This window comes from Rhinoraja longicauda, chromosome 5 (genome assembly GCF_053455715.1).
Source record: "Rhinoraja longicauda isolate Sanriku21f chromosome 5, sRhiLon1.1, whole genome shotgun sequence".
Lineage (NCBI taxonomy): Eukaryota > Metazoa > Chordata > Chondrichthyes > Rajiformes > Arhynchobatidae > Rhinoraja > Rhinoraja longicauda.
This window is the reverse complement of record NC_135957.1, coordinates 3,981,740-4,008,205: the sequence shown is the minus strand read 5'-3', so window position 1 is coordinate 4,008,205 and position 26,466 is coordinate 3,981,740. Positions and strand designations below refer to the sequence as shown.

The following is a 26,466-nucleotide window of genomic DNA, read 5'->3' as shown; positions in this document are numbered from 1 at the left end:
CACACACACACCCCACACTACACCCCTACACTACCCCCACACTCACACTACACCCCCACACACCCCCTCCACACCCCTCCCCCCACACACACCCCCCTACACTACACCCCCTACACAACACTACACCCCCACACTACACTACACCCCCTACACTACACACACACACCCCACACTACACCCCTACACTACACCACACACACCCCCACACTACACCCCCACACACCCCACCCACCCCTACACTACCCCCCACACACCCCCCTACACTACCCCACACACACCCTACACTACACACCCCACACACCCCCCCTACACTACACCCCCCTACACTACACACACACACCCCCACACTACACCCCCCTACACTACCCCACACACCCCCCTACACTACACCCACACTACACCCCCTACACTACCCCCACACCCCCCCTATACTACACCCCTACACTACAACACCCCTACACTACACCCCCTACACTACCCCCACACACCCCCCTACACTACCCACACACCCACACACCCACACACCCCCCTACACTACACCCCTACACTACACACACACACCCCACACTACACCCCCCTACACTACCCCCACACACCCCCCTACACTACACACACACACCCCACACTACACCCCCTACACTACACCCCACACACCCCCTACCCTACACCCCACTACACCCCCTACACTACCCCCACACACCCCCCTACTACACCCTACTACACACACACACCCCACACTACACCCCCCTACACTACCCCCACACACCCCCCTACACTACACACACCCCACACCCCTACACTACACACTACACACCCACACTCACCCCCTACACTACCCCCACACACCCCTACTACCACACCCCACACACCCCCTACACTAACCCCCACACCCCCCCTACACTACCCCACACACCCCCCTACAACCCCCCACACCCCCTACTACCCCCCACACACCCCCCTACACTACCCCCACACACCCCCCTACACTACCCCCACACACCCCCCTACACTACCCCTCACACCCCCCTACACTACCCCCACACACCCCCCTACACTACCCCCACACACCCCCCTACACTACCCACACACCCCCTACACTACACCCCCTACACTACCCCCCTACACTACCCCCACACACCCCCCTACACTACCCCCACACCCCCCCTACACTACACTACACCCCCCTACACTACACACACACACCCCACACACCCCCCAACACTACCCCCACACACCCCACACTACACCCCCCTACACTACACCCACACACCCCCCTACACTCCCACACACCCCACACTACACCCCCCTACACTACCCCCACACACCCCCCTACACTACACCCCCTACACTACACTACACCCCCCTACACTACACGACACCCCCTACTACACACACACACCCCACACTACACCCCCCTACACTACCCCCCCACACCCCCCTACACTACCCCCACACAACCCCCTACACTACCACTACACCCCCCTACACTACACACACACACCCCCAACACTACACTACACCCCCCTACACTACACACACACGACCCCCCAACACTACACTACACCCCCTACACTACACTACACCCCCCAACACTACACTACACCCCCTACACTACACACACACACCCCCCAGACACTACACTACACCCCCTACACTACCACTACACCCCCTGCACTACACTACACCCCCTACTCTACACACACACACCCCACACTACACCCCCCTACACTACCCCCACACACCCCCCTACACTACCCCACACACCCCCCTACACTACACTACACCCCCTACACTACCCCCACACCCCCCCCTACACTACACTACAACCCCCCTACACTACACTACACCCCCTACACTACACTACACCCCCTACACTACACACACACACCCCACACTACACCCCCCTACACTACCCCCACACACACACTACACTACACCCCCTACACTACACCCCCACACTACACTACACCCCCTACACTACACACACACACCCCACACACACACTACACTACACCCCCTACACTACACCCCCCACACTACACCCCCCTACACACACACACCCCACACACACACACCATACACCCCCTACACTACACCCCCCTACACTACACCCCCCTACACTACACACACACACCCCACACACATACTACACTACACCCCCTACACTACACTACACTACACACACCCCCTACACTACACCCCCTACACTACACCCCCCTACACTACACCCACACACCCCCTACACTACACACACACACACCCCTACACTACACTACACAACACACACCCACACACCCCCCTACACTACACTACACTACACCCCCCTACACTACCCCACACACCCCACACCCCCCCCTACACTACACTACACACCCTCCCTACACTACACCCCCTACACTACACTACACCCCCCTACACTACACTACACTCCCCTACACTACACACACACACCCACACCCCCCCTACACTGCACCCACACACCCCCCTACACTACACTACACCCCCTACACTACACTACACTACACCCCCCTACACACACCACACACACACCCCTACACTACACTACACCCCCCTACACTACACTACACCCCCTACACTACACTACACCCCCTACACTACACTACACTACCACACACACACACCCCACACACCCCCCCTACACTACACTACACCTCCACACCCCCCCCCCTACACTACACACACACACCCCACACCCCCCCCCCTACACTACACACACACACCCCCACACACCCCCTACACTACACACACACACCCCACACCCCCCCTACACTACACTACACCCCCCTACACTACACACACACACCCTCCTACACTACACTACACCCCCCTACACTACACACACACACACCCCCCTACACTACACACACACACCCCACACACCCCCCTACACTACACTACACCCCACACACCCCCCACACACCCCCCTACACTACACACACACACCCCCCTACACTACACTACACCCCCCCTACACTACACACACACACACCCCTACACTACACCCCCCTACACTACACTACACCCCCTACACTACACACACTCACCCCACACACCCCACTACACTACACCCCACACACCCCCTACACTACACCCCACACACACCCCTACACTACACCCCACACACTCCCTTACACTACACCCCACACACCCCACCACACTACACTACACCCCCCTACACTACACTACACTACACACCCCCCCCTACACTACACTACACTACACCCCCCTACACTACACTGCACTACACTACACCCCCCTACACTACACCCCCTACACTACACTACACTACACCCCCCTACACTACACCCCCCTACACTACACTACACTACACCCCCCTAAACTACACCCCCCCTACACTACACTACACTACACCCCCCCTACACTACACCCCCCTACACTACACTACACTGCACTACACACCCCCTACACTACACTACACTACATCCCCCTACACTACACCCACACACCCCACACCCCCCCCTACACTACACTACACCCCCCTACACTACACTACACCTCCTACACTACACACACACACCCCACACCCCCCCCCTACACTACACCCACACACCCCCCTACACTACACTACACCCCCCCTACACTACACTACACTACACCCCCCTACACTACACACACACACCCCACACCCCCCCCTACACTACACTACACACACACACCCCACACACCCCCCACACTACACTACACCCCCCTACACTACACACACACACCCCCCTACACTACACACACACACACCCCTACACTACACTACACTACACCCCCCTACACTACACACACACACACCCCTACACTACACACACACACCCCACACACACACTACATTGCACCCCCCTACACTACACCCCCCTACACACACACACCCCACACACACACCCCCCTACACTACACCCCCCTACACTACACACACACACCCCACACACACACTACACTACACCCCTACACTACACTCTACTACACTACACACCCCCCCCCTACACTACACCCCCTACACTACACCCACACACCCCACACACACACCCCCCTACACTACACACACACATCCCCCTACACTACACCCCCTACACTACACCCCCCTACACTACACCCACACACCCCACACACCCCCCTACACTACACACACACACCCCTACACTACACTACACCCCTCTACACTACACCCCACACCCACACACCCCCCTACACTACACTACACTACACCCCCCTACACTACCCCCACACACCCCCCTACACTACACTACACCCCCTACACTACACCCACACACCCCACACACCCCCTACACTACACTACACCCCCTACACTACACTACACCCCCCCTACACTACACCCACACACCCCACACCACCCCCTACACTACACTACACCCCCCTACACTACACTACACCCCCTACACTACACTACACCCCCCTACACTACACTACACCCCTACACTACACTACACCCCTACACTATACTACACTACACACACACACCCCACACCCCCCCCTACACTACACTACACACCCCACACCCCCCTACACTACACACACACCCACCCCCCCCCAACACTACACTACACCCCCCTACACTACACTACACCCCCCTACACTACACTACACTACACCCTCCTACACTACACACACACACACCCCCTACACTACACTACACTACACTACACCCCCCTACACTACACTACACCCCCCTACACTACACTACACACACACACCCCACACACCCCCCCTACACTACACTCCACCCCCCTACACTACACACACCCCCCTACACTACACTACACTACACCCCCCTACACTACACACACACACCCCCTACACTACACCCCCTACACTACACCCCCCTACACTACACCCACACACCCCCTACACTACACACACACACCCCCCTACACTCACTACATACACCCCACACACCCCCCTACACTACACTACACCCCTCTACACTACACCCACACACCCCACACACCCCCCTACACTACACTACACTACACCCCCTACACTACACCACACACACCCCCCTACACTACACTACACCCCCCTACACTACACCCACACACCCCACACCACCCCTACACTACACTACACCCCCCTACACTACACTACACACCCCCTACACTACACTACACCTCCCTACACTACACTACACCCCCTACACTACACTACACCCCCCTACACTATACTACACTACACACACACACCCCACACACCCCCCCTACACTACACTACACCCCCCTACACTACACACACACACCCCCCTACACTACACTACACCCCCCTACACTACACCCACACACCCCCCTACACTACACTACACCCCCTACACCCCACACACCCCCTACACTACACTACACCCCCCTACACTGCACACACACATCCACACCCCCCCTACACTACACTACACCCCCTACACTACACCACACACCCCCCACTACACTACACCCCACACACCCCCCTACACTACACCCCCCACACCCCCTACACTACCACACACCCCCCTACACTACACCCCCACACCCACACACCCCCACTACACTACACCCCTACACTACACTACACTACACTACACTACACCCCCCTACACTACACTACACCCCCTACACTACACCACACACCCCACCCCCCCCTACACTACACTACACCCCCCTACACTACACCCCCCTACACTACACACCACACCCCACACCCCCCCTACACTACACCCACACACCCCCCTACACTACACTACACCCCCTACACTACACTACACTACACCCCCTACACTACACTACACTACACTACACCCCGCCTACACTACACACACACCACCCCCTACACTACACTACAATACACTACACCCCCCTACACTACACTACACCCCCCTACACTACACTACACACACACACCCCACACACCCCCCCTACACTACACTACACCCCCTACACTACACACACACACCCCCTACACTACACTACACTACACCCCCTACACTACACACACCCCACACACCCCCTACACCCCCCTACACTACACACACACACCCCCTACACTACACCCCCCTACACTACACTACACCCCCTACACTACACTACACACACACACCCCACACACCCCACACACCCCACTACACTACACCCCCCTACACTACACCCACACACCCCCCTACACACCCCCTACACTACAACCCACACACCCCCCTACACTACACCCCACACACCCCACCACACTACACTACACCCCCTACACTACACTACACTACACCCCCTACACTACACCACACTACAATACACCCCCCTACACTACACCCCCCTACACTACACTCACACCCCCTACACTACACTACACTCACTACACACACTACACTACACTACACTACACTACACTACACTACACCCCCCTACACTACACCCCCCTACACTACACTACACTACACCCCCCTACACTACACCCCCTACACTACACTACACTACACCCCCTACACTACACCCCCCTACACTACACTACACCCCCCTACACTACACACACACACCCCACACACCCCCCTACACTACACTACACTACACCCCCCTACACTACACTACACCCCCTACACTACACTACACCCCCCAACACTACACTACACTACACACACACACCCCACACCCCCCCCCTACACTACACTACACCCCACACCCCCCCCTACACTACACACACACACCCCACACCCCCCCCTACACTACACACACACACCCCACACCCCCCCCCTACACTACACTACACTACACCTCCCTACACTACACCCCTACACTGCACTACACTACACCCCCCAACACTACACACACCCCACACCCCCCCTACACTACACACACACACCCCACACCCCCCTACACTACACTACACTACACCCCCCTACACTACACCCCCTACACTACACTACACACACCCCCCTACACTACACACACACACCCCACACCCGCCCCTACACTACACTACACCCCCCTACACTACACCCCCCTACACTACACTACACCCCCCTACACTACACACACACACCCCACACACCCCCCTACACTACACTACACTACACCCCCTACACTACACTACACCCCCTACACTACACTACACCCCCTACACTACACTACACTACACACACACACCCCACACCCCCCCTACACTACACTACACACCCCACACCCCCCTACACTACACACACACCCCACACCCCACACCCCCCCCTACACTACACTACACCCCCCTACACTACACACACACACACCCCTACACTACACTACACCCCCCTACACTACACCCACACACCCCCCTACACTACACTACACCCCACACACCCCACACACCCCCTACACTACACTACACCCCCCTACACCGCACACACACACCCCACACCCCCCCTACACTACACTACACCCACACACCCCACACACCCCCCTACACTACACTACACTACACCCCACACACCCCCCTACACTACACCCCACACACCCCCCTACACTACACCCCACACACCCCACCACACTACACTACACCCCCCTACACTACACTACACTACACCCCCCTACACTACACTACACTACACCCCCCTACACTACACTACACTACACTACACCCCCCTACACTACACTACACCCCCTACACTACACTACACTACACTACACCCCCTACACTACACCCCCCTACACTACACTACACTACACCCCCCTACACTCCACTACACCCCCCTACACTACACCCACACACCCCACACCCCCCCTACACTACACTACACCCCCTACATTACACTACACCCCCCTACACTACACACACACACCCCACACCCCCCCCCTACACTACACCCACACACCCCCCTACACTACACTACACCCCCCTACACTACACTACAACCCCCTACACTACACTACACTACACCCCCTACACTACACTACACTACACCCCCCTACACTACACTACACTACACTACACTACACCCCCCTACACTACACTACACCCCCCTACACTACACTACACTACACTACACCCCCTACACTACACCCCCCTACACTACACTACACTACACTACACCCCCCTACACTCCACTACACCCCCCTACACTACACCCACACACCCCACCCCCTCCCTACACTACACTACACCCCCTACATTACACTACACCCCCCTACACTACACACACACACCCCACACACCCCCCCTACACTACACTACACTACACCCCCCTACACTACACACACACCCCCCTACACTACACTACACTACACTCCCCTACACTACACACACACCCCACACACCCCCCTACACTACACTACACCCCCCTACACTACACACACACACCCCCCTACACTACACCCCCCTACACTACACTACACCCCCTACACTACACTACACTACACTACACTACACTACACACACACACCCCACACACCCCACTACACTACACCCCCCACACCCCCCTACACTACACCCCACACACCCCCCTACACTACAACCCACACACCCCCCTACACTACACCCCACACACCCCACCACACTACACTACACCCCCCTACACTACACTACACTACACCCCCCTACACTACACCACACTACACTACACCCCCCTACACTACACCCCCCTACACTACACCCCCCTACACTACACTACACCCCCTACACTACACCCCCCTACACTACACTACACTACACCCCCCTACACTACACTACACTACACTACACTACACTACACCCCCTACACTACACCCCCCTACACTACACTACACTACACCCCCCTACACTACACCCCCTACACTACACTACACTACACCCCCCTACACTACACTACACCCCCCTACACTACACACACACACCCCACACCCCCCCCACACTACACTACACTACACCCCCCTACACTACACCCCCTACACTACACTACACACACCCCCCTACACTACACTACACCCCCCTACACTACACTACACCCTCCTACACTACACTACACCCACTACACTACACTACACTACACCCCACACCCCCCCCTACACTACACTACACCCCCTTACACTACACTACACCCCCCTACACTACACTACACCCCCCTACACTACACTACACTACACTACACTACACTACACTACACCCCCCTACACTACACTACACCCCCCTACACTACACTACACTACACCCCCTACACTACACTACACCCCCCTACACTACACTCCCCTACACTACACTACACTACACCCCCCTACACTACACTACACCCCCCTACACTACACTACACCCCCCTACACTACACTACACTACACCCCCCTACACTACACCCCCCTACACTACACCCCCCTACACTACACCCTCCTACGCTACACTACACCAGACCCCCCTACACTACACCCCCCCTACACTACACCCCCCTACACTACACCTCACCCCCCTACACTACACTACACCCCCCTCCCTACACTACACCCCCCTACACTACACTACACCCCCCTACACTACACTACACCCCCCTACACTACACTACACTACACTACACTACACACACCCCACACACCCCCCTACACTACACTACACCCCCCTACACTACACTACACCCCCCTACACTACACTACACTACACACATCCCACACACCCCCCTACACTACACTACACCCCCCTACACTACACTACACCCCCTACACTACACCCCCCTACACTACACTACACTACACCCCCCTACACTACACTACACTACACTACACCCCCCTACACTACACTACACCCCCCTACACCCCACACACACACCCCACACCCCACACACACACACACCCCACACACACACCCCCCCACACCCCCCCCCACACATACACACACACCCCCCACACACACACACACACCCCACACACGCACCCCACACACACCCCACACACACACACCCCACACACACCCCACCCACACACACACACACACACACCCCACACACACACCCCACACACACACCACACACACACACCCCCCACACACACACCCCACCTTACTCACCGTCGTCCCTTTGGTGCTAATGGAAGACGTTTCATTGAAATCGGTGTTATATTTTTAAAGTTATTCACATTTTAAAGTTTAAATCTATCTCCTAGGGAGGGAGCATGTTGTTTAGACCGTTCGGTGTCTGAAAGGGGGAGGTCAGTGGGGATGGTGAACACCAGGCAGTGGGGGGGGGGGGGGTTGGGGTCGGATGGAGGCAGGTGGAGGTGGAGGGGATGTATGGTGAGGGGGTGGGAGGGGGGTTGACGGGGATGGAGTGGGGGGGAGGAGAGGAGGGGAGAGGGGGAGGAGAGGGTGCTGCACCAATGGAGGAGAGGTTTGGGTCCACCTTGGTCTAGTTTGTCTATAAATACATATATTTGTGTAAACACTTATATTTGTACAAATGTGTTTCATCACAGGATATTCGTCCACTGGAGTTTGATTATAAAAATGAGCGCTTCACGCTGGCGTTTGCAGATGCTCTCATCAGTCCCCCAATGGTCCCGAAAGGCAGCATCTGCAGTGACATGAAAATCTACCCGGCAGAATGCAGGGGGCGGCGTAGTACTTACAAGGGCAAGCTGACTGTAAGTGTTCATACCTTCACAACTTCTCGCAGCAGAATAAACCCATTCGGCCCATCAACCTGACTCCCCCATTCAATGCCTATTTAAAGATACAGCATGGAAACAGACCCTTCAACTGGGTCCGCGCCGACCAGCGATCCCCGCACATTAACACTATCCCACACGCACTAGGAACAATTTTTACATTTACGAAGCCAATTGACCTACAAACCTGTACGTCTTTGGAGTGTGGGAGGAAACCGAAGATCTTGGAGAAAACCCACGCAGGTCACGGGGAGAACGTACAAACTCCGTACAGACGGCGCCCATAGTCGGGATGGAACCCGGGTCTGCATTCGCTGTAAGGCAGCAACTCTACCGCTGCGCCACTGTGACCGCCCTAACTTATCTCTAAGAGGGAATCTATCTTTCCCCCTTAACCCCATTAAGGGCGGTCACGGTGGTGCAGCGGTAGAGTTGCTGCCTTGCAGCGAATGCAGACCCGGGTTCCATCCCGACTATGGGCGCCGTCTGTACGGAGTTTGTACGTTCTCCCCGTGACCTGCGTGGGTTTTCTCCAAGATCTTCGGTTTCCTCCCACACTCCAAAGACGTACAGGTTTGTAGGTTAATTGGCTGGGCAAATGTAAAAATTATCCCTAGTAGGATAGTGTTAGTGTGCGGGGATCGCTGGGCGGTGCGGACCCGGTGGGCCGAAGGGCCTGTTTCTGCGCTGTATCTCTAAAAAAAAAATCTAAACAGCTTCCGAAGAAGGGTTCTGACCCAAAACATTGCTTATCCATGTTCTCCCCAGGTGCTGCCTGGCCCGCTGAGTTACTCCAGCACTTTGTATTTTAATCAAGCTTCCAGCATCATTTGTAGACATTGTGTATGCAAGCAAAGAATCTCACTAGTCGCATGTGACAATAAAGTATTACTATTCCTATTCCATCTGTAGTTCCTTGTGTCTCATGGCATACTTTTAATGTCTGGTGTCACTTGTTTGATATAAACTTTGTTCTGACTGGAGTTGTGTTCATTATTGTTAGATAGAGCTCTTAAGGATAGCGGAGTCGGGGTATGGGGAGAAGGCAGGAACAGGGTACTGATTGAGAATGATCAGCCATGATCACAATGAATGGCGGTGCTGGCTCGAAGGGCCAAATGGCCTCCTGCACCTATTTTCTATGTTTCTATGTTTATTGTGTTGCATCATTATTTTTCAAGTGGAAACTAGATGTCCCTATGCCGCTAAAACATTTGCTTTTTAAAAAAAGTAATGGGAAAGTAAAAGTAATCGTCAAAATTGGGGAGCTTGCAAAAAAAGCAATGAACTTTTTTCCTCGTCCTTTTCTGTTTAGGCAGATATCAGCTGGTCAGTGAATGGCGTGCCCAAAGGGATCATCAAACAGACCCTGGGTCTGATCCCCATTATGGTCAAGTCCAAACTCTGCAACCTGTATGGCCTCTCTGCTCAACATCTCATCAAACATCACGAAGAAGCAGAGGTACTGAACTCATATCTTAAGCCTGATTTCCTTTATTCTCCGTGGGGATTCTGTCCAGGTGGTGATTCGATAGAACGTGGTGGTTGGAAAAAGGAGTGGGGCTGAGTGGAGTGTTTAGTTTAGTTTCGTTTAGTTTAATTTAGTTTAGTTTAGAGATACAGTGCGGAAACAGGCCTTTCGGCCCACCGGGTCCGCGCCGACCAGCGATTCCCGCACACTAACACTATCCTACACCCTACTACTAGGGACAATTTTTACATTAACCTACAAACCTGCACCTCTTTGGAATTTGCGAGGAAACCAAAGATCTCGGATAAAACCCACGCAGGTCACGGGGAGAACGTACAAACTCCGTACAGACAGCACCAGTAGTTGGGGTGGAACCCGGGTCTCCGGCGCTGCATTCACTGTAGGGCAGCAACTCTACTGGGAAGGGGAAGGGGATAGAGAGGGGAAGCAGGGACTACCTGAAGTGGGAGAATATTGAACATTGTTTGAACATTGACTTCTCTAACTTCAGATAGTCCCTGCTTTCTCCCTCTATTTCCCTCCCCCTTCCCAGTTCTCCCACTAGTCTTCCTGTCTCCGACTACATCCTATCTTTGTCCCGCCCCCTCCCCTGACATCAGTCTGAAGAAGGGTCTCGACCCGAAACGTCGCCCATTCCTTCTCTCCCAAGATGCTGCCTGACCCGCTGAGTTACTCCAGCATTTTGTGTCGACCTTCGATTTAAACCAGCATCTGCAGTTTTTCCCCAGGAGTGTTTCCACGCAGTATCTCTAAGGTCTGAAGGTGATTGAGGACAACAGGGTGGTAGACATAGTCTATATGGATTTTAGTGTGGATTTTGACAAGGTCCTGCATCGCAGGCTGGTTTGAACGGTTAGACTTGTGCGACTTGGGTGGGGGAGGGATGGAGAGAGAGGGAATGCTGTGGCTACCTGAAGTGAGAGAAATCAATATTCATACCACTGGGCTGTAAGCTGCCCAAGCGAAATATGAGATGCTGTTCCTCCAATTTGCGTTTAGCCTCACTCTGACAACGGAGGAGACCCAGGACAGAAAGGTCAGTGTGGGAATGGGAAGGGGAATTAAAGTGTCCGGCAACCGGGAGATCAGGTAGGTTCAGGCGGTGATCACCTGAGCGAAGGTGTTCAGTGAAACGATCGCCCAGTCTACGTTTGATCTCGCCGATGTATAAGAGTCCACGTCTTGAACAACGGATACAGTAGATGAAGATGGAGGAGGTGCAAGTGAACCTCTGCCTAACCTGAAAGGACTGTTGGGGTCCCTGGACAGAGTCGAGGGAGGAGGTATAGGGACAGGTGTTGCATCTTCTGCTGTTGCAGGGGAAGGTACCTGGGGAGGGGGTGGTTTGGGTGGGAAGGGATGAGTTAACCAGGGAGTTGCAGAGGGAACGGTCTCTGCGGAAGGTGGAAAGGGGTGGCGATGGGAAGATGTGACTAGTGGTGGGATCCTGTTGGAGGTGGCGAAAATGTCGGAGGATTGTGTGTTGTATGTGACGGCTGATGGGGTGGAAGGTGAGGACTAGGGGGACTCTGTCTCTGTTGTGACTAGGGGGAGGGGGAGCAAGGGCGGAGCTGCGGGGTACTGAGGAGACACGAGTGAGAGCCTCATCTATGATGGGAGAGGGGAATCCCCGATCCCTAAAGAATGAGGACATCTCGGATGTCCTGGTATGGAACACCTCATCTTGGGCGCAGATGCGGCGTAGACGGAGGAATTGGGAGTAGGGGGTAGAGTCTTTGCAGGAAGCAGGGTGGGAAGATCATACATGACCTCTCAACCCCATTTTCCTGCCTTCTTCCCATAACCCCTGAGAAAAGATGAGGTACCCAACTAGCCAATAATATAAAGGAGGATAGTAAAAGCTTTTTTAGGTACGTGAAGACGAAAAAAGTAGTCAGGCAAATGTGGGTCCCTTGAAGACAGAAGCAGGGGAATTTATTATGGGGAACAAGGAAATGGCAGACGAGTTGAACTGGTACTTTGGATCTGTCTTGGATTTACGAAGGGGAAATCATGCTTGACTAATCTTCTGGAATTTTTTGAGTATGTAACTAGGAAAATTGACGGGAGAGCCGGTGGATGTGGTGTACCTCGACTTTCAGAAAGCCTTCGATAAGGTCCCACATAGGAGATTGGTGGGCAAAATTAGAGCACATGGTATTGGGGGTAGGGTACTGACATGGATAGAAAATTGGATGACAGACAGAAAGCAAAGAGTGGGGATAAATGGGTCCCTTTCAGAATGGCAGGCAGTGACTAGTGGGGTACCGCAAGGCTCGGTGCTGGGACCGCAGCTATTTACAATATACATTAATGACGGATGAAGGGATTAAAAGTACCATTAGCAAATTTGCAGATGATACAAAGCTGGGTGGAGGTGTGAACTGTGAGGAAGATGCTATGAGGTTGCAGGGTGACTTGGACAGGTTGTGTGAATGGGCGGATGCATGGCAGATGCAGTTTAATGTGGATAAGTGTGAGGTTGTCCACTTTGGTGGTAAGAATAGGAAGGCAGATTATTATCTGAATGGTGTCAAGTTAGGAAAAGGGGACGTACAACGAGATCTGGGTGTCCTAGTGCATCAGTCACTGAAAGTAAGCATGCAGGTATAGCAGGCAGTGAAGAAAGCCAATGGAATGTTTGCCTTCATAACATTCCTCGAGTATAGGAGCAAAGAGGTCCTTCTGCAGTTGTACAGGGCCCTAGTGAGACTGCACCTGGAGTACTGTGTACAGTTTTGGTCTCCAAATTTGAGGAAGGATATTCTTGCTATTGAGGGCGTGCATAGTAGGTTTATTAGGTGAATTCCCGGAATGGTGGGACTGTCATATGTTGAAAGACTGGAGCGACTAGGCTTGTATACACTGGAATTTAGAAGGATGAGAGGAGATCTTATCGAAATGTATAAGATTATTAAAGGGTTGGACACGTTAGAGGCAGGAAACATGTTCCCAATGTTGGGGGAGTCCAGAACCAGGGGCCACAGTTTAAGAATAAGGCCTTTTAGAACGGAGATGAGAAAAAACTTTTTCAGTCAGAGAGTTGTGAATCTGTGGAATTCTCTGCCTCCGAAGGCAGTGGAGGCCAATTCTCTGAATGCATTCAAGAGAGAGCTAGATAGAGCTCTTAAGGATAGTGGAGTCAGGGGGTATGGGGAGAAGGCAGGAACAGGGTACTGATTGAGAATGAGCAGCCATGATCACGGTGAATGGCAGTGCTGGCTTGAAGGGCCGAATGGCCTCCTCCAATAGACAATTGTCTATTGTCTATTGTCTATCCTGTGTAGGAAAGAACTGTAGATGCTGGTTTGAATCGAAGGTAGACACAAAATGCTGGAGTAACTCAGCGGGTCAGGCAGCATCTCCGGAGAGAACAAATGGGTGACATTTCAGGTCTGAAGAAGGGTCTCGATGTGAAACGTCACCCATTCCTTCTCTCCAGAGACGCTGCCTGACCCGCTGAGTTACTCCAGCATTTTGTGTCTACCCCTGACATCCTTACTAATCAAGAATCTGTCAATGTCCGCCTTAAAAATATGCATTAACTTGACCTCCACAACCGTCTGTGGCAATGAATTCCACAGATTCACCACCCTCTGACTAACGAAATTCCTCCTCGTCTCCTTTCGAAAGGTACATCCTTTAATTCTGAGGCTGTGACCTCTGGTCCTAGACTCTCCCATTAATGGAAACGTCCTCTCCACGTCCACTCTATCCAGGCCTTTCTCTATTCGATAAGTTTCAATGAGGTCTCCCCTTACCCTTCTAAACTCCAGCGAGTATAAGCCCAGTGCCATCAAATGCTCATCCTATGTTAACCCAATCATTCCTGGGATCATTCTCATTTTGTTCTTGAGCTGTAAATTTTAAAGGTATGTTTGATCTATGGATAATTATCATCAATAGTAGTTACTGAATTCCAATTTAAGTTGAGTTGACAGAATGTGCTCTAAGTGCTGTGTTTACAAACCTGAAGTGCTGCTCCTGCAAGTGAGAGCATTTCATTGTTGTGTTTCAGGACGTGTGACGTCTCTATCGCTCCCCCTCGTCTCCCTCCCCTCTCTCGACACAGCAGAAACTGAACGTCTCTGAACTGAACTGAGTTAGATCGAGCTCTAGGGGCGAGTGGAATCAAGGGATATAGGGGGGAAAGGCAGGCACGGGTTACTGATTGTGGATGATCAGCCATCTTCTTTCTTCTGAAGCCCTTTGCTCCTCGAGGGAGCATAGGCCGTTGACAAATGTCCTCCACCTCACTCAGTTGTTGGCGGTTCTTTCGAGATCTCCCCAGTTGAGCCACTCCCAGACATTTCTGCCTGGACACCTCTACCAGCTGTTCCCAGGGCAACCTCTTTTCCTTATTCCTTGGGGCTTCCATTTCAAGGCTTATAAAATTATAAAGGGGCTGGACAGGCTAGATGCAGGAAAAATATTCCCAATGTTGGGGGAGTCCAGAACCAGGGGCCACAGTCTAAGAATAAAGGGGAGGCCATTTAAAACTGGGGTGAGAAAAAACTTTTTCACCCAGAGAGTTGTAAATTTGTGGAATTCTCTGCCACAGAGGGCAGTGGAGGCCAATTCACTGGATGTATTTAAAAGAGAGTTAGATAGAGCTCTAGGGGCTAGTGGAATCAAGGGATATGGGGAGAAGGCAGGCACAGGTTACTGATTGTGGATGATCAGCCATGATCACAGTGAATGGCGGTGCTGGCTCAAACGGCCAAATGGCCTCCTCCTGCACCTATTTTCTGTTTCTATGTTTCTCCTCTTTTGAACAGGAAATGGGAGGATACTTCATAATAAACGGCATTGAAAAGGTCATCCGGATGCTGATCCTGCCCCGTCGAAATTTTCCCATCGCTGTGCTGAGACCCAAGTGGAAGAGCAGAGGCCCTGGCTACACCCAGTATGGTAATGTTGTTCCAACCAACTGAAGGTTACGCAGTGGTAGAGTTGCTGCCCCACAGCCCCCGAGACCCGGGTTCCACCCAGACTACGGGTGCTGTCTGTACGGAGTTTGTACGTTCTCCAAGTGACCTGCGTGGGTTTTCTCCGGGTGCTCCCGTTTTCTCCCACACTCCAAAGACGTGCAGGTTTGTAGGCTAATTGGCTTGGTATTATTGTAAATTGTCCGTAGTGTGTAGGATAGCGCTAGTGAGCAGGGATCGCTGGTCGGCATGGACACGGTGGGCCGAAGAGCCTATTTCTGCGCTGTATCTCTGAACTAAACTAAACTAAACTAAACTAAATTCTGAGCTTGGAGAATCGGCTGTAACGTGATTGTGATATTTGGAATGGCTTTTTAATAGGACATTAGACTTTGAGTTGCTGTTGTCATAAATAGAAACAAGAAGAAGGGCCGTGTCTGATGAAGAGTCCCAATCTGAAACATCGTCTGTCCATTCCCTCCACAGATCCTACCTGATTCACTGAGTTCTTCCATCAATTTGGGTTTTTTTTTGAGGTAGAAACTGGAATGAGCTTAGCTTTGGTTTGTTCTCAACATTCAGTAAGATCACAATCACAATCACAATCACAATCAATCACAATCACAATCATACTTTATTGGCCAAGTATGTTTTGCAACATATCATTTGCCATACAGTCATAACTATCAAAAGCAACAAAACACACAAAATCCATTTAAACATGAACAATAGACAATAGGTGCAGGAGGAGGCAATTTGGCCCTTCGAGCCAGCACCACCATTCAATGTGATCATGGCTGATCATTCTCAATCAGTACCCCGTTCCTGCCTTCTCCCCATACACCCTGACTCCGCTATCCTTAAGAGCTCTATCTAGCTCTCTCTTGAATGTACAGGAACGGGGTACTGATTGAGAATGATCAGCCATGATCACATTGAATGGTGGTGCTAGCTCGAAGGGCCGAATGGCCTACTCCTGCACCTATTGTTCCGGTCTATTGTTTATCCCCCACAGTGACTCCTCCACATTCCTCACTGTGATGGAAGGTGAAAAAAAGTTCAATCTCTCCCTTCTTTGTTCTCCAGCGGTCGGGGGCCTCGAGCCTTCCGTTGACGGGACGATCTTGACTCCCGTAGCTGGCGGTGGGCCTTCCTTGTCGGGGCGATCGAGCTCCTGCTTCGGGGGGGTCTCAGCTCCCCCGCACCGGGCGATCTACCCCGGGTCAGGGCCGGTCGAACCTCGTGCAGCTTGGAGCTTCCCGACATCGGTCTCAACCCGAGACTGCGAGCTCCTCGATGTTAAAGTCCGCAGGCCGCGGTTGGAGCGTCGATCCAGGCAAGGAATCGCACGTTCAGATGTTAAGTCCACGCCCTGCAGGGACTCAAAGTCAGTCCCCAAAGGCTTCCTCATAAGTTGCAAAACATACTTGGCGAATAATGTATGACTGTGAAGATAGATCCATCATCGCTGCCCTGAGCTGCTTCAATGGTTCTTTATTATCATGTGCACCAAAGTACAGTGAAAGCTGACTCCAAATCCCACACAGCCTCTGTCCCGCACTGACTCCATATGCCTTAGTCCCCTTGATATCTAAATATTTATTCATCTTTGTTTTGGAGGAAGTTAATGACTCAACCTGGTCGGTAAAGAATTCCAAAGACTTAGGACTTTATTCCTTGGAGTGCAGGAGGATGGGGGGGTGATCCCATTGAGGTGTATAAAATTATTAGAGAAATTAGGGCGGCACGGTGGCGCAGCGGTAGAGTTGCTGCCTTACAGCGAATGCAGCGCCGGAGACCCGGGTTCCATCCCGACTGACTGTACGCAGTTTGTACGTTCTCCCCGTGACCTGCGTGGGTTTTCTCTGAGATCTTCGGTTTCCTCCCACACTCCAAAGACGTGCAGGTTTGTAGGTTGATTGGCTTGGTAAATGTTAAAAAAATTTGTCCCCAGTGGGTGTAGAATAGTGTTAGTGTGCGGGGATCGCTGGGCGGTGCGGACCCGGTGGGCTGAAAGGGCCTGTTTCCGCGCTGTATCTCTAAACTAAACTAAACTAAACTAAACTAAACTAAACTAAATAGAGAGGGTTAATGCCTTTTACCCAGAATAGGGAAATCAGGAACAAAAGGACATGGGTTTCAGGTGAGGGGGGCAAGACTTACTAGGAATGTGAGGGGCAATTTTGTCACACTCATGGTGGTGGGTACATGAAATGGGCTACCAGAGGGGATAGATGAGGCAGGTACTATAAAAACATTTAAAAGACATTTGGACAAGTACATGGATAGGAAAGATTTAGAGGAATATGGGCCAATTGTGGGCAGGTGGGACTAGTGTAGATGGGACATGTGAAGGAAAGAACTGCAGATGCTGGTTTAAATCGAAGGTGGACCCAAAATGCTGGAGTATCTCAGCGGGTCAGGCAGCATCTCGGGAGAGAAGGAATGGGTGACGTTTTGGGTCGAGATCCTCAGTCTGAAGAAGGGTCTCGACCCGAAACATCACCCAATCCATCTCTCCCGAGATGCTGCCTGACCCGCTGAGTGACTCCAGCATTTTGTGTCTACCTGTAGATGGGACATGTTGGCCGGCGTGGGCAAGTTGGGCTAAAAGGGGGAAAGATTTAATAGGAATCTGAGGGGTAGCTTTCTCACACAGAGGGTGGTGGGTGTATGGAACAAGCTGCCAGAGGAGGTAGTTGAGGCTGGGACTATCACAAAGTTAAAGAAACAGACGGGTTGGAGGGATATGGGGCAAGTGCAGGCAGGTGGGACTAGTGTAGCTGGGACATGTTGGCAGGTGTGGGCAAGTTGGGCCAATGGACCTGTTTCCACACTGTATCACTATGACTATGATAGGGATAGTGGTGTGGAATGAGCTATATGAGAGATTATGTAGACATATAACTCCCACGACATTTAAAAGTCAACCAGACAAGTGTCTGACCCACACTGACCTCTCGGTCCTGGGCCTCCTCCATTGTCAGAGTGAGGCCCAGTGCAAATTGGAGGAACAGCACCTCATATTTTGCTTGGGCAGCTTACACCCCAGCGGTATGAACATTGACTTCTCTAACTTCAAGTAACCTTTGCCTTCCATCTCTCTCTATCCCTCCCCCCTTCCCAGTTCTCTGACTTGTCTGACTGTCATTTTATCTCTGTTTGCTTTGTTCTTACCTTCACCTAGCTAACAATTATCTATTTTACATATTCCTTGATCAACATCCCCTTTGTTTCATTTTCACACCTAACATTTCTTTATCTCTGTAATTCCTTCTCCCCTGATTTAGTCTGAAGAAGGGTCTCGACCCAAAACGTCACCCATTCCTTCTATCCAGAGATGCTGCCTGTCCTGCTGAGTCCTTACAACAAGTGCTTAAATTGCCTGGGCTTAGAACACTGCAAGTAAATAGAAACATAGAAAATAGGTGCAGGAGGGGGCCATTCGGCCCTTCGAGCCAGCACCACCATTCATTGTGATCATGGCTGATCATCCACAATCAGTAACCTGTGCCTGCCTTCTCCCCATATCCCTTTATTCCACTAGCCCCTAGAGCTCTATCTAACTCTCTTTTAAATTCATCCAGTGAATTGGCCTCCACTGCCCTCTGTGGCAGAGAATTCCACAAATTCACAACTCTCTGGGTGGAAAAAGTTCCGTCTCACCTCAGTTTTAAATGGCCTCCCCTTTATTCTTAGACTGTGGCCCCTGGTTCTGGATTCCACCAACATTGGCATCAGTGTAGTTAGGTGCTAGATATTGAGCTAGAGCAACTGTTTTATGATGTAAGACTCTAGCTCTATCAGGATGTGAATGCAGTATCTTGTGCTTGTTTTTTAAAAATGATTAAGTAGATTATTGTGTAAAGAGTCTCCACCTGCAGGCTTTCACTTAAAAAAAAAATGCTGCATCAGTATTGATTTTTAATGCAATTGTAGTAAGACCTGTGCACTAAAACTTTTGAGTCTTGTATGTGAACTTCCTTGTCTGCAGCAATTTTGTTAAACAGATTTTTTTTAGATTTAGAGATACAGTGCAGAAACAGGCCCTTCGGCCCACCGAGTCCGCGCCGCCCAGCGATCCCCGCACATTAACACTATCCTACACACACATGGGACAATTTTAAAATATTTTTTACATTTACCCAGTCAATTAACCTACATACCTGTACGTCTTTGGAGTGTGGGAGGAAACCGAAGATCTCGGAGAAAACCCACGCAAGTCACGGGGAGAACGTACAAACTCTGTACAGACGGCGCCCGTAGTCAGGATCGAACCTGAGTCTCCGGCGCGGCATTCGCTGTGGCAGCAACTCTACCGCTGCGCCACCGTGCCAAATGGTTCAGTTACTGAACCTGTCCCACCAGTAACTGACCAGTTTGTCACATCTAGAGTGTGAAATGTTTCATTTTCATGCATCAATATTGGAACAGTGAAATTCTTACTTGCAGCAAAGGTAGACACAAAATTCTGGAGTAACTCAGCAGGTCAGGCAGCATCTCGGGAGAGAAGGAATGGGTGACGTTTCGGGTCAAGACCCTTCTTCAGTCTGATGTCAGGGGAGGGGGCGGGACAAAGATAGGATGTAGTCGGAGACAGGAAGACTAGTGGAAGAACTGGGAAGGGGAGGGGATGGAGAGGGGAAGCAGGGAATACCTGGAGTTAGACAAGTCAATGTTCATACCGCTGGGGTGTAAACTACCCAAGCGAAATATGAGGTGCTGTTCCTCCAATTTGCGCTGGGCCTCACTCTGACAATGGAGGAGGCCCAGGAATCTTACTTGCAGCAGTCCTTAAATGCAAAATACACATATAATAAATAATATATTTTTGAAAAACTCAGAAAAATTAACCATAATACGTGCAAAAACAGAGATCGTTAGTGCAACCAAAGACAGTCCATGGATGTTCATAGTTACTGTTAGTGTTCAAGAGCCTAAGGGTTGTTGTAAGAGGCTATTCTGAGTTGTCAGTGTTTGCAGGCTCCTGTAGCAGCTTCCTTGCTGTGGGTGATGAGCGCGTGGGCAGGGTGGTGTGGGTCTGTGATATTGGCTGCCTTTTTGAGGCAGTGCCTCCTCTAGATCTAGAGGTGGGTGTGGGGGTGAGTGCGGAGGAGGGGGGAGGTCATTGCCTGTTGTGGATCGGGCAGTGTGTACTGTAATCCGAGTTTATTTTACTGTAGAGTTACAGTTACTGTACAGTTACAGGCCCTTCGGTCTACTGAGTCCGCCCCGACCAGCGTTCACCCCTACACGAGCACTATCCTACTCACCAGGGACAATTTACGGACACCAATTAACCTACAAACCACATCTTTTGGAGTGAGGGAGGAAACCGGAGCACCCGGAGAAAATCCACATGGTCACAGGGTGAACGTACAAACTCCAAACTCAAACTCCATTTCGTCAGCAACCGTAGTCAGGATCGAGCGCCGGTCTCTGGCGCTGTGAGGCAGCAGCTCTACCGCTGTGCTACCTTCCTTCCTGGGCGTTCGAGTCGCCGAACCAGGCTGTGATGCAACCAGTAGGCTCTTTCCTGCACACCCACGAAAGTCCAATAGAGTAACCTAATTACTCTACGGGCGGCATGGTGGTGCAGCTGTAGAGTTGCTGCCTTACAGAGAATGCAGCGCCGGAGACTCAGATTCGATCCTGACTACGGGCGTTGTCTGTACGAAGTTTGTACGTTCTCCCCGTGACCTGCGTGGGTTTTCTCTGAGATCTTCGGTTTCCTCCCACACTCCAAAGACGTACAGGTATGTAGGTTAATTGGCTGGGCAAATGCAAAAATTGTCCCTAGTGTGTGTAGGATAGTGTTAATGTGCGGGGATCGCTGGGCGGCGCGGACCCGGTGGGCCGAAGGGCCTGTTTCCGCGCTGTATCTCTAAATCTAAAAAAAAATCTAAAATCTAAATCTCTATATTAAAAAATAAATCTGCAGATGTGCAAGGTACTGGAAGGTCTGACATTTTTAGCCTATCCCTGATTTTGTTGATTTTCATTCGGGGTGAAGGATATAACGTTTAGTGCAAGATAATGTCCGATTAAAGATAGTCCGAGGGTCTCCAATCAGTAGATAGTAGCTCAGGCCCGCTCTCTAGTTATTGATAGGACAGCTCAGTTGCCTGATATCAGCTGGGAAGAAACTGTTCCTGAATCTGGAGGTGTGCGTTTCCACACTTCTGAACCTCTTGCCTGATGGGAGAGGGGAGAAGAGGGAGTGAGACTGGTCCTTGATTATGCTGCTGGCCGAGATTGCAAGAGGTATAAATGGAGTCTGTGGAAGGGAGGTTGGTTTGTGTGATGGTCTGGGCTGCTGGCCTTGCCGAGGCAGCGTGAGGTGTAGATGGAGTCGGTGGAAGGGAGGTTGGTTGCTGTGATGGTCTGGGCTGCATCCACAATTCTCAGCAGTTTCTTGCGGTCTTGGATGGTGCTGTTCCCAAACCAAGCTGTGATGGACATGCTGAACTCCCTAAGCCTTGTAAGGAAGTAGTGGCGTTCGTGTGCTTTCTTGGCCATTGCTTCAATATGGGTGGTCCAGGACAAGTTGCTGGTGATATTTACTCCTAGCTTTCAACCAGATGTCTGTGCCAAACATCATGCCAAGATAAACTAGTCTGCTCTGCCTACACATGATCCATATTCCTCTATTCTCTGCATCTACATATTATTAACAAGAGGGACCAGTGGCAGTAGAGTTGCTGCCTCACAGTGCCAGAGACCTGGATTCCATCCTGACTACGGGTGCTGTCTGTACGGAGTTTGTACGTTCTCCCCGTGACCTGCGTGGGTTTTCTCTGGGTAGCTCCGGTTTCCTCTCACACTCCAAAGACGTGCAGGTTTGTAGGTTAATTGGCTTGGTATAAAATGTAAATTGTCCCTAGTGTGTGTAGGATAGTGTTAGTGTGTGGGGATCGCTGGTTGACGCGGACTGGGTGGGCGGAAGGGCCTGTTTCCACGCTGTATCTCTAAACTAAACAAGATGAAGTTGGCCTGGTTGCGTTTCACGCTGGTAACATTGCCAGAAAACGATCTGCCTGTGTATGTAAGAGATTGTTTTGCTGGGTTTCTCCTGCCAGGTATCAGCATGCACTGTGTGAAGGATGAGCACACAGCTATCAACATGAACCTCCACTACCTGGACAACGGCACAGTGATGGTCAACTTCATTTACCACAAGGAACTCTTCTTTATCCCACTCGGCTTTGCACTAAAGGTGAGATCGCACTTTGTGCCCTTTTAGGTTTAGGATTAAAAATGGACCAAATCCGTTTCAGGAATGCATTGGCATTAAACTGTAATCCAGGGTGTATATCATCTATATATCATTAGAAATCTCATCTTGTATATACACCTATCAGCCAAAACATTCTGACCACTGACAGGCGAAGTGAATCACATTGATTATCTTGTTACAATGGCACCTGTCAAGGGGTGGGATATATTAGGCAGCAAGTGAACAGTCAGTTCTTGAAGTTGATGTGTTGGATGCAGGAGAAATGGGCAGGAGTAAAGACCTGAGCGACTTTGACAAGGGCCAAATTGTTATGGCCAGACGACTGGGTCAGAGCATCTGTGAAACGGCAAGGCTTGTGGGGTGCTCCCGGTCAGCAGTGGTGAGTACCGACCGACAGTGGTCCGAGGAGGGACAAACCACAAACCGGCGACAGACAGGGTGTTGGGCGCCCAAGGCTCATCGATGCGCGAGGGCAACGAAGGCTATCCCGTCTGATCCGAACCGACAGAAGGTTGACTGTGGCACAAGTCACAGAAAATGTTAATGGTGGTCACGGGAGGAATGTGTCACAATACACAGTGCATCACACCCTGCTGCGTATGGGGCTGCACACGGAGGACCAACAGCATATTAGGCAGGTGGGCATAATGTTTTGGCTCATTAGGTCACAATATTTTGGCTGATCGATGTGTATATATAAGGTATCACAAAATGCTGGAGTAACTCAGCGGGTCAGGCAGCATCTAGGAGAGAGGGAATGGGTGATGTTTCGGGTCGAGACCCTGTATATATATAAATGTATGTTCCCGAAATACAGCCAAAACGGTACACGATAGCGCAACACGGTGTGCAGTATCACGTTTCGTTCAAGTTGTTGCGCTGTCGTGTACCGTTTGGCTGTATTTCGGGCACATACGCCATAAAATAAACATCGCCATTTTGATCTAATATTTCCGTGGTCAATGTTGTCATTAAATGCGTGCTTCGTTGAACGATGACTCCTGAGGTAAATGCTCAAGTTTTCTTCAAGTTAAAGTTTGACCACTCAATAATATTAAAATTGTGTGTCTTTTTTTCCCATCAACCGCTGTCACAACGGGAACCCAACGTGTCCAAGGGTCGTCTAGTTTGCTTTATGTTGTAGGCTTAGGTTTATTATTGTCACGTGTACCGAGGCACAGTGAAAAACTCTGTTTGGCATGCAATCCAAACAGGATCAGTTAATACTAGACATAAATACTGGACACGTTAGAGGCAGGAAACATGTTCCCAATGTTGGGGGAGTCCAGAACCAGGGGCCACAGTTTAAGAATAAGGGGTAGGCCATTTAGAACGGAGATGAGGAAAAACTTTTTCAGTCAGAGAGTTGTGAATCTGTGGAACTCTCTGCCTCAGAAGGCAGTGGAGGCCAATTCTCTGAATGCATTCAAGAGAGAGCTAGATAGAGCTCTTAAGGATAGCGGAGTCAGGGGGTATGGGGAGAAGGCAGGAACAGGGTACTGATTGAGAATGATCAGCCATGATCACATTGAATGGTGGTGCTGGCTCGAATGGCCTCCTCCTGCACCTATTGTCTATTGTCTAAATATAATCAAGTCAAACGAGTACACTAGTTAAAACAAAGGGGAGACACAGCGTGCAGAACATAGTTCACAACATTGCAGCGCATCAGTTCCATAGTTTAGTTTAGTTTAGAGAGACAGCACGGAAACAGGCCCTTCGGCCCACCGGGTCTGCGCCGCCCAGCGATCCCCGCACATTAACACTATCCTACACACACTAGGGACAATCTTTACATTTACCAAGCCAATTAACCTACAAACCTGTACGTCTTTGGAGAGTGGGGAGGAAACCAAAGATCTCGGAGAAAACCCACGCAGGTCACGGGGAGAACGTACAAACTCCGTACAGACAGCACCCGTAGTCGGGATGGAACCCGGGTCTCCGGCGCTGCAGTCGCTGTAAGGCGGCAACTCTACCGCTGTGCCACCATGCCGCCCATAGACAAAGTGCAATGTCCACAGTTGAGTAGCGGTGGTTCGTATAGTAGCCCAGCTTATGGCGGAACCGAGCAGAAGGTTGATAACAGTTCCTCGGTCTAATGCTGCGGGCCTTCAAGCTGCTGTGCGCTCAGCTGGATGGGAGCAGGGAGATAAAGGAATGACTGGGGTGATACGAGGCTTTGATCATATCGGCTGCTTTTGTAGAGACAGCATGAAG

At 51.4% G+C, this 26,466-nt stretch overlaps 1 protein-coding gene across 1 annotated transcript in view; it reads left to right on the top strand.

Moving 5' to 3' along the window:
* Positions 1 to 26,466, top strand: part of polr1b (RNA polymerase I subunit B) — a 69,372-nt gene that overhangs the window by 8,335 nt on the left and 34,571 nt on the right. Inside the window, exons 2-5 of the mRNA XM_078399977.1 lie at positions 10,398 to 10,565; positions 11,905 to 12,051; positions 16,860 to 16,992; positions 24,089 to 24,225. Coding sequence (XP_078256103.1) covers positions 10,476 to 10,565; positions 11,905 to 12,051; positions 16,860 to 16,992; positions 24,089 to 24,225 — 507 coding nt within the window. The 5' untranslated portion in view covers positions 10,398 to 10,475. The remainder of the gene's footprint in view (positions 1 to 10,397; positions 10,566 to 11,904; positions 12,052 to 16,859; positions 16,993 to 24,088; positions 24,226 to 26,466) is intronic.